Source organism: Rhopalosiphum padi, chromosome 3, assembly GCF_020882245.1.
Source record: "Rhopalosiphum padi isolate XX-2018 chromosome 3, ASM2088224v1, whole genome shotgun sequence".
Lineage (NCBI taxonomy): Eukaryota > Metazoa > Arthropoda > Insecta > Hemiptera > Aphididae > Rhopalosiphum > Rhopalosiphum padi.
The window spans coordinates 54,388,141-54,399,602 of record NC_083599.1 but is presented as its reverse complement, the minus strand read 5'-3'; the positions used below and the strand labels follow the sequence as shown (position 1 = coordinate 54,399,602).

Genomic DNA, 11,462 nt, shown 5'->3' with positions numbered 1-11,462 from the left:
TATCTACCCTACATAAATGTCAATAATTATATCTTCATACTTCATATAGTGTCCACTTTATTACTTTTATTTTTTTAGCTGGTAACATAAAAACACCAAGCATGAATAAATCAAAACAAAAGTATCAAAATAATTCAGTGAGTATAGTGTCATCAAGACAACCATTATCATCACCAATAGATTTGTCTTTAGGAGGTAAATTTAAAATATACATTTTTTGAATAGATACAGTAAAAAGAGTCCTAAATGTGGTTTTAAAAATAAGGTATGACTTAGAAACTTTGTCCCAAAAACAACACTATATGGACCAAATAATTAATGACATGAATTTAAAAATTCAAAATAATGAAACTAGAAATGAAACAATTACAATAGTTATATCTGACCAAGCAGATGATTGTGATTCTTCACTTCCTATAACTAATGAAGAAGAATTAATCAAATTTGAAACTAAACTGCTCGACAAAAATTTTAAGACAAATGTGGTATGTTTTTTATAAAATATATTATTCAATACATATTTTTTTTATTACATAATATGTTTTTAATTTAGGTTAATAGTCTTAAACGATTAACAAGGAAAACTTTAACTTTAACAGTACGCCAAATGTTGAAAAAATTATTTGATGATGAGTTATAGCTACGTGGGTCAGAAAAAAAAAGAATATTTTCTTCTTTGAAAACATATACAGTTATATTTGGTAAGCATTATTAAGTTTATATAATATAATATTATTTATATAAATTAATACATTTTATTATATCGAGCATAACCATTCAAAAGTTAAAATACCGATGATAATGTGGCTCAATGTCAAAAACATAAAATAAATATAAAACCAAGAATGCTATATTCTGATCATAAATGTTTATTAATTATGATTTATGATCGTATTATTATTTTCTGTTTCCTCCAAACTAATACTCAAGATAAGTAGTGGCCAGTGAAAAATTGTTAAAATCATATTTGTAGATGTCTTGTTGCATTAAAAAAATACCAGACACCTCCATTTATATGATATATTTGTCCCTATTTAACAATCGGATTTGTCTGGTTGATGCACCAAACAACACAATTTTTTTTTTCTTAATTTGCAATCAAAAATTAATCTTTACCAAAATATGGAGATGTCTTATAGTTGCTCCTAGGTCTTCCATTATGCTACTGTGTTGAACGGTGTAATACTTTTGTATGTTTCAATAATTGTTATTTCTATGTGTGAAGAACTAAGAAGTATTTATGGAATTTGTAGAACATTATTCATGTCCAAAGTATTATTTTCATTAGATTGTGCATGAACTAATTGTCATTACTAATATACATATTATTAAATGTAGATGAAAATGATTGATTTACAATACATTTTTCCATCAGTGTTATATTGTATTTTATTGTTTATTATCATATGAATTTTATTTAATTCATGAATTTAAATTCTTGTAGAATAATATTGTTTTTAATATTATTATTACTGACTGTAGTCTGTAATTTCAACAAAAATAATGTATTTACTTTTTATAGAGAAAAGTCGAAAAATATGTAAGAAAAATCACAATTTGACAACACATTAATTATTTCCGGTTCCACGAATGTGATTTATGAGTTAAAAATTAAATATATCCAGTAATTATAGAATATTATGTATAATTATATATTTATATTACATGTAAAGAATAACATTATGTGTTTATGTCATTATATATTGTCCAACCAATTGTAAATTCAAACTGCTTAAATTTACATATTATTTTCTGTTAAAATAATAGACCTACATAAAAAAAAATTATAAAAAATACTCATACTGTCGGAAATCTGAAATAGGTACAGCGTAAATGTACGAAATAATAGCAAAAGATTTATTATAGACAACAATAGACAAATCTAGTAAAAAACGTAGATCGTAAAATAATATTTTTATAATAACAACAATGGTATTGAGAACTTTGGGAACACCTGAAGTATCTGTCTATACTCTATAATATGTAATAATGAGACGATACGCATGTATGTATGTATGTATGTATGTATGATGGTAGAGGGAGTGCTTAATATTATATGTTACGTGTAGTAAGTAAGTAATATAATAAATAATAATAAAGTAGAGACAAGGACAGTTGAGGAGTAAAAATTATTTTGTTTTATTCATGATTATATCAACAATTACAATAATGATCTAACTAATATCATAGATATTTATGTTACGATTGTATCTCTATTAATAAAGAAAATTATTAAATAACGTTTTACATTTTCTAGTTAAAATTTCGAAATTATAATTATGATTTCATATTAAAATACTCAAATATGTGCATAGAATTATTATATGATCATTCGAACGGCGGCTATCATAAAAACGTTCAATCTTTAATGTGTATATTTCTATTGTCCTGTCCGCCGCAGTGCCGCAAAAATTGAGTGTGCTGAGCGAGCCGTGCACACGGGCCCCAAGGCTTACGTACATTTGGGGGGGGGGGCCAGCCAGGAGCAAACTGCAAACACTACAAACGCATAAATAGATTACTCACAAAAACTTTTTAATATTATTGTATTTTTTTTGTTTCAAATGATGGTATTAGTGATCTTAAAAAAATGACTATAAAAGATCTATCATTATTTATTCTGAACGGAAATCTATCAACTATTTTTCCTACAGGTTAGGTTATTAACTATTTACAGCTACAATGATATTTATTACTATGCCAGTCACTTCTACTTCTGCTGAAAAGTCGTTTTCAAAACTATAATTAATAAAAAATTATCTACGTAATACCATGTCACAGGATATAGATTATCAAGCTTGGCTATATATTAAATATTGAAAGGCTCCTAACTGCTGAAATAGATGTAGAAAATATAATAAATATTTTTGCAAACTCAAAAGCCAGAAAAATGAATTTTTTACATTAAAAATTATATCATGTACGATATTGTAATTTTTTATTTTATTTAGTTAAAAAGTATGTATCTAATATTTAATTTTGTTTAAAAAAATTGTGTTTTTAATAATTATAATACCAATCTTATAATAAAAAAAGATATTTTTTAAAATTCAATTAAGGTTATAATATATCGGAGTAATAAAATATTTATTTAAACAATGAGTCCATTGAGTATTTGAGTGAGTATACAATATAAACTAAATACTTAGGTATAGGTACTCAATAGTTCATAAATATATAGTGTTGTGTAATATACAACAGTAATAGCCAATAGGTAATACCTATATAGTTTTATATATTATACATATACAAACAAATTGATGTATAACGTATTTTAAAACCTAAAATTATTAATACTTATAGATTGTAAGACTTACAACAAAAATTAATCTAGGAAGGGGCCCTATTTAATTACCTCACATCGGACCCTTATTCTGTAGTTGCGCACTGGTCCTGTGTCATGTATTTGCTGGATTTGATCCGAAAAATGCTATTAGCTTTTCAATTGGCATTATTCTCAACAGGCGGCGATAGGAATTAGGAATTATATTGTCTGAGAATTATCTTGGGCCTTGTAAAACCTAACACCAATAGACTTATACATCTTATTCGGGTGGCAGATTATTATTTTTATATTGAGTTCGTAGAATTGTACAATCTAATATACATTAATTCAATTTATTTGGAGAAAACTCGAACGCAATAATTTTATTTATTTTAAAATAAATGCATCTTTTTAAATTCTATAAAAAATATAAAAACTACACAAGCACACAATGTTCTTTTTTTCTAGAAATAAACTTTTGAAGAAATATTATATGCATGATAGATTCTTTATAGGTAGATGTATTTCAATAACTAATCATACAAGACTTAATTTATATTATAATATTATAATATGTTTTTAATATTATTCTAAAGCACTGAGAGTAACGTTGCTGCTGTACAAAATAACGACAGAGACGACACACTCGATACAGACAATGAACACGATGTTGCTGAGGAGGAATCTCCAGTTCAATACAAAAAAAAAAAAAGATCGAAAAAAATCAACATAACTTTGAAAAACAACTTATAAGCGTTTTAAAAGAACGCAGAGTTTCAGAAGATCCAGTGACATAATTCCTGATGTCTTTGGCTCCACAAATCAGAAAAATGACGGAAGACCAACAGAATCAAGTATACATTGAAATGATACAAGTTATACAAAAAGTAAAAACATCTACTAATTTTGACCAAATTCAACCACAGTCCACTCCTCAATCAATTAACAATAGCACTTCTAGACCCTTGCAATACACTAACTCATACCAGTCATACCCAACATACCCGTTAAATATTCAATTACCAACAACTTCATACATTTCAAATCCTTCACCAACACCTTCTACAGATACAAATATGCCAATATACTATGATCATAGACATCAACTACATTATCCAGTTGCCCAATCATCTGCTCCTACTCCTGAACCACCTCATACACAAACTGATACAATTAACTCATACTACTCACATAATACAAATCTACACTGACTACACTAAATTACATTAATATTTTTCTTATATAATAATACAAATAGTACTTAAAGTAAAATATTATTTTTAATAAGTACATTTTTTTAATATATATATATATTTGACAGTTATTAGTTATAACTAAAGTAAGTTATAACTAATATTTTATTCATACCTAATTATTATAATTATAATTTAATAAGAATTTTTATATAATTAATATAATATTAAATAATGTTTTGGTTTTATTTATTCATTTACAAGATGTAATAACTATGTTTATATGAACCATGTTTTTAATTATACTTAATAAAATATTTACTTAATTAAAAAAAGGTAAGAGTAAAAAACAAATTTTTTTGAATTTATTATTATTACAATGTATACAATGTATATGTGCTTACCTCAAAGTAATTGTAAGTCTTTCTTCTTTTGAAATTGGAACACGCATATTTGTCAACTGTTTTGATAAAAATGGTCTACATAATGAAATCTAAAAAAAAATAGTAATGTGTAGTTATATTATAGTTAGAATATAAAGTATAATATTGTAAAAAGTTTATCTTATTTACTAAGAGAATAACTAATAATTTTAAAGCTAAAAATGATAGTTTGGTCAGTAAATTTAACACTGCTTTGCTGTACAGTTGGTCCTTGTCATTTAAGAGTAACTCAATAACAAGAGTAGGCAAAATCATACTATAAATGATATATTATTAACTATATTTTAAAATATTATATTATAAATATATATATTTAAATATTTCTTAGATTTTTTTGGTTATGGTATGAAATAGAAATAGGTACTTATGAAAAAGATTGTTTAAATTTACGACCCTTAGCTATAAAAAGTGAACATTTTATAAATTTTAATCTACAAAATAATTTTAAAATTTTAGCGAACTTTATGAAATTTGTCAATGTTCTAACTTTAAAGGATTATAAAAAAATATTGTGACTATTTATTTGTGATATTTTATTAATAGGTAACTTATGACAAACTTTTTGTAATCGATTTGCAGGTACACTCGACACTTACTTTCCGCTTCTATAAATAAAATATTTAGGTACTTACCAACTCGTCAAACGATTGGGTAGACATTCGGTAGTACTTTATAAACTCTTCCGGATGTGCTCGAAGTACCATAAAGTTAACATTAAATTGGCCTTCTTCTGGCCTTTTTAAGTTAATTGGATGTACCCAATAACGCCTCTTCGATATTTTTTTTTTTTGCTGATGTCGTTTATGTAGCGCATATGCAACAGCTATGGCTTCCACATCATCCAATAATTGTAAGTCCATTGTGAAAATGGATAAAAAGAAGTTAACTTCAAGTTACAAAATAGTTCACTAACTTGGTAAAGTACTTAAAACAAGTCTTTACTCAACCACGTGTTTAGAAAAACTGATGTTTATTTCACGTTAAATTGTATTGTCGTAGCCAAAAATTGGCGCCAAAAAAAACTATTTGGAACCACTTTTAAAACCGCCTATGTGTGTAAGCAAACAGCGGAAGCGGTTTCTAATCACAGCGGATCATAATCCGCGACCGCGCGCGGTCAAACCGCTCCGTGTGTAGCCAGCTTAATAGAAAAAAGACTACGTGTTAACTATAAATCAGTAAATCGAATTCACGAAATCATAAAATAGTTCTAATAATAGGAACAGTAATAACTAATAATAAGTATAAATATAATATAACTTCTCGTTGGTCTGCTATAGAAGAGTAGATGACAAACTATTAGGTCATTCTTCCATAAAATCTTCAATTTTCAGAGTTAAAAATAAATAAATATGTAGTATGAAATATTCAAGAAAACGTAATATATAAGACAGCTTTAATACGTATTATGGTACGCATTAATGGTACTAATACTAATTAACAATATACGATATACTTCTAATATTCTAATGAAGTGGTAATAAAAACTTGAAAATATGAATTTTTCAAATTATAATATTAAAATTAAAATTAAAACCGGAAAATTTCATACGATCTACAGACATTTTTCTGCTGAATTTTAATATTTTTTCAGAATTAAGATCAGACAACGTAAACTAATTTTAATTTTGTCAAATCAATAAGTAAGTTGTCGTAAAATTCGTTTAGTGAATTTTTATTGTTATCGAATTATTAGGTATGTTTCACCAGCACTGCCACTTTCGAATTTTAATATCAAACATCGACAGTATTATGTACTTTTTTTTGTAAAATTTTTTACAACTAAAATAAAATTGTGTACACCCCCCCAAACACGACCAAAACCGTTTTTCCTATGCGCGTGCTGGAGAAACGTTTCCCCAGCACTGCCAATGTCGAAAATATAAAAATTCAATTTTAAACTATACAGTATTATGTACTTTTTTTTTGTACAGTTTTGTATTACTAAAATAAAATTGTATAACTATCTATTATTAAATAACATGGTTTACAATGTTCGAACAAGCTTCTGGGATTTTTTTTATTTTGTATTATTGATATTTGCATTCAGCCACCATATACTATGGAAAGATGTAGTGCGGGGAAGACAAATTTTAATCGCACCAGGCACAAAACTTAATTTACTGATGTTATTCGGTTATTATTAACATTTTGTCACTTTATTTTGGTCATAAACTATATAAGATATTGATAATACGCACAGTATAAAATGTGATGACTTTCGTTAAACGCATAGTTCGTAATAATATTCTGTCTATGATAAAAAGCATATTTTTTTATAAGACTATAATAGTTACTCGTAGATATATAAATGAGCACTAGGCGTATATATTATAGTGCAATACAATATGCATGGGTAATACAATTTTAGACCGTTTTAATAATTACAGGTAATTGATTTGACGGACGTTTTAACATCGTGGTACATGTCGTATTTATTTACGATAGTATGCGCATAAGAAAAACGATTTTGGTCGTGTTTGGGGGGTGTACAAAATTTTATTTTAGTTGTACAAAATTGTACAAAAAAAAGTACATAATACTGTATAGTTTAAAATTGAATTTTTTATATTTTCAACATTGGCAGTGCTGGGGAAACGTTTCTCCAGCACGCGCATAGGAAAAACGGTTTTGGTCGTGACATGTGCATGCACATACGAGAGTGACAACCGTCGATAACTCCAGCCGGTACTTGTATTGAATTTCACTTATGTCTTACACTGATAATCATTTACAACTAACACATAGGTCTCGGGTGGCTAAGACGAGATTATGAATTGCCTAAATGTTGTTCCTTAAATAATAACCATAGCGAGGCCCCTTAAAATATATTGATCATGCCAATTGTATCGACTATCCTAGTCATCTGATAATACTTCTGAAAACATATTTTAATTCGTCATAAAGTTTACTTATAAACGATATTTCCAATATTGTTGTAATTCAATTTTGAATATTATTAATTTGAAAATGTTAATAATATTCAAGTGAGAAAATTAACTTAACAATTTATGAAAGTCGTTTTTTAAGTAAATTTCACGACAGTGATGTATTAAATTATGTTTTCAGAAATTATATTGAATAAGTAAGTTTGTTAATATGACTGGCAAATGATTGATGCTTTTGATAAAAAATATAAACAAAATAACTAATAAGTAATATTGGCGTAGCGCGTTTTTGACATTTGCGTGTTTGAGCGTAAGCAATCCGTTACTATTACAGTAATGATCACTCACAACGCAGTACGCAGACATAGTAAATTGCCTATATTAAATTCCTTGAAAAATAATGAAAACGAGTCACGGAACGGTTTGGCTCGCGTGCAACGTTGTAGAAACATTGTGGAAACGTTGGAAACACTGAAAATGTTGTAGAAACATTTTGGAAAGGTTTTGTAGGTTAGGTTCTAATTATTTTAGCTGGTTATTGGGAAGAATATTGGGGAGAACTCTAAATAAATGTAATAGGAACGTATGTTGTGATCGTGATAATTATTGAATGAGTATCAACAATTGCCGCCGTCGCCGCCGCCGCCGCCGCTGACGATACGGAAACGAACGACTGGCCCGTGCGCCCCTGGTACTTCGGACTCAATTTTGTCGGAGTCCTCGGGTTACGCAATCGACAATACCGACAATAATAATAATAATATATATATACTTTTTGGGCTGGGTATTTTTTTTTTCTAACCGATTTTTTCCACCGATTTTTGTGTAACGTCAAATTCCATGAAAAGTGAGCTCTTTCTCCAGCGTTTCCACTTTTCCAGTGGCAATTCTTTTAATTGAGGAACAATTAATAATAATGATAAATTATCAAACAAAACCTACCCCAAAAAATATGACTCATAAAAGTAAGTGAAAAATATCGAGTGTTACGTGTTACGTGTATACATGATATCGAAATTTATAAGACAATGCACGAACGTCATACCATTGATTGTAAAATATTTAATATACAGATAAACTATAGCATAGGAATTTTCGGTGACTTAAATAAATTGTATATTTTAAAATCAATGGCCATACCAACAAATTGAACAAATATACATATCACTTACCCGTCTTTTTAAGGAGTGAATAGTTTTTTATTCAGGTAATTTAATAAAAATTAAATTAAAATGTTAAGTATATTGTATCTATATTATAAATTATAATATTTTAATGTCTATAAAAGTTTTTGTTGCGTTGTTGCTTTATTAGTTTATTACGATAGAAGATTGGTTTCGTACGTGAAAAAAGCCTATGTGAGACTCAACTAGTGATCAAATTATTAAATTCATGCGTTTAATTCTCGCATTTAATAAAACACACAGATTACAGGAAGAGACTACTGATAGACAACGGATATAGTTAAAAAATTTACCGTAATTATCAAGAATTATATTACGGACCATTACAATGTCGAAACTGATTTAACGAATGATGTACGTATTGTAATCGTATGTTTGTATTATTAATTATCAGGACACAATAATATAATTATTAATTATTATTGTTTTGTGATCGCATAATATAATGTCAATAATTTATTTCCAATAAGTATATTTATATCACGCATATAAAGGTAAGAATAATTGAGTCGTAATTATTAAGATAATGCAGACTGGTATATTATTTCGTTTTATATTTAAGTTAACCTTATTCAATTTGTAAACTTTAAAATTAATAAATAAAAACACATTTCTCATTATTATACATTATATAAATATATTATAATTGTATATACCTATTTCCTAATTATATTATTTAATTATATATATAATATATATATATCGTAATAAATATATTATTTATATGTATTTGCTATGACACGTAAACGTCAAAAAAATATTTCCGAATAAAATAAATGTCGATGTGGACGATGTAACAAAACGTTAAATTAATATCTTTTTAAAACTAGAGACTTTTATTTCCTTCTATTGCCTATTAATATGAAATTTCCTGGTTCATTGAGTCATTATAACTGAATAATCAATTTCCACTGTCTGTACATAAACTTTTCAAATAAACCGACAAAATTATTAAAGTTACTTATATGATTTTATCATCAAACATTGTACATATTACCTGTAATATAGGGGCTAGAGCGTAGAATGTCTTAAGGAATAATATTTAGGCAACTCATATGACACGTACAAATGGTATACGTATAATATTAAACACTAAATAGTTACTAACGACTAATCTCTTTATAGGTAATAAGTAATAACATTGAGTACAGTCAACCGTAATATGTAGAATGTATCATTAGTATCAATTTATAATATATATATATATATATATATTTAAGATGTTTATATGCGAGAGACCTGTTTTTTTATACTTTGTTTATAACACTACGGTATAAAACTATAAGCTATAATACCATAAAATATTAATCTAATGTTTTTGTTTGCGCCCGGATTGAATCGTTATCATTATTAAAATTAATGTGTACAAGTCAATAGCTCAAACTTTTTCATGAGATTTGATACGACGAGAGTTCACTGTATTTATTATAATTTTATTTTAATATCTTATCTATTTTAGTGTTATTTATAGTTATTTAGATACTAGAATTTGTTTAAAGCATTTTTTCGATTTATGATGGTAATATTTTTATTTAGTCAAAAAGTTTGAAAATTTAACAAGATTTCTCATGAAATGTTCTTGAGATAATAAATATAATATATTTATAGTCATAACTTATTTTTACAAGCGTTTAAATTTCAAATTTTAAAGAAATTCATCATCAAAGTCAAGAAAATTTCTAAATAATTTTGTAGTAATCAATTTATAGAACTTTCAATTTCAGGTATAGCTGTACCAAAATAGGTAGTCTTTGAAGTATATAAGATTCCTTATACGTAAGTTATTCATACAGAAATGCAAAAAGTATCGAAAATACAAGCAAAATAAATTTTTCATAACCAATTCAAAATATGTTACAATAAAATTAAGATTCTTTCCTCTATAACAATTTGAGTTATTTTGTCGTAATTATTCAAAATATTCATACGACTTTACTTAGTTTTAAGTTTTTAGAATAACCAATTTACAACTTACTACAATTTTCTGTGCGGTACGTCGGTATTGATTTATAAATTTAAGTTATAGTAAAATATAATATATCATATTATAATAATACGTACCTATGAATTATGATAAAAAAATATGAATTAATATATTATTTGGCAAAAGTTAGTTTAATCTTCATTAATATAATAGAATAATACGTATGAATTACTGATAGTATTATCAATGCATTTTATCATTGTAAAAATATAGAAATAAAGTCAAACCGAGGTCTTCGATTATTTTTTGTCTGCAATGATGATTTACCTATACTCAATGATAAAGTATCAATAATCGTTAACTACGATACAGTATTACAGTCCATACATGTTTTTTGTTTAACTTGGCCTTAAGTCTTGTAATTTGTAAAATATAATTTATCAAATTTGATTATTTTATTCAAAATTTAAATTATTATATCGGCTGTAAATATTTTTTTTATTATAAAAACGAAAAAAAACTATAAATGTCAAATAGTTATGAGATATCTTACTATGGTAACGGT

The 11,462-nt window shown here is 26.5% G+C and overlaps 2 protein-coding genes across 2 annotated transcripts; one reads left to right on the top strand and one right to left on the bottom strand.

The window, feature by feature from the left end:
* The first annotated feature begins 3,993 nt into the window (after nucleotides 1-3,993).
* Nucleotides 3,994-4,476, top strand: LOC132925194 (uncharacterized). Its single transcript, XM_060989608.1, has one exon. The coding sequence runs from the start codon at nucleotides 4,069-4,071 to the stop codon at nucleotides 4,474-4,476; it is 408 nt and encodes a 135-aa protein (XP_060845591.1). The 5' UTR covers nucleotides 3,994-4,068.
* A 382-nt stretch (nucleotides 4,477-4,858) lies between these two features.
* On the bottom strand, nucleotides 4,859-5,761 carry LOC132925193 (uncharacterized). Its single transcript, XM_060989607.1, has 2 exons — nucleotides 5,534-5,761; nucleotides 4,859-4,951 (listed from the first exon to the last, which is right to left on the bottom strand). Exons 1-2 carry the CDS (start codon nucleotides 5,759-5,761, stop codon nucleotides 4,859-4,861), a joined length of 321 nt encoding a protein of 106 aa, XP_060845590.1.
* Between the last annotated feature and the right edge of the window lie 5,701 nt (nucleotides 5,762-11,462).

What these genes read in the sequence shown, in the direction of transcription:
- LOC132925193 (XM_060989607.1), bottom strand. Translation starts at nt 5,761, where the DNA reads ATGGACTTACAATTATTGGATGATGTGGAAGCCATAGCTGTTGCATAT. An exon ending in CCCAATCGTTTGACGAGTTG is followed by an intron (nt 4,952 to 5,533) that starts GTAAGTACCTAA and finishes ATTTTTTTTTAG; the next exon opens with ATTTCATTATGTAGACCATT.
- LOC132925194 (XM_060989608.1), top strand. Translation starts at nt 4,069, where the DNA reads ATGTCTTTGGCTCCACAAATCAGAAAAATGACGGAAGACCAACAGAAT.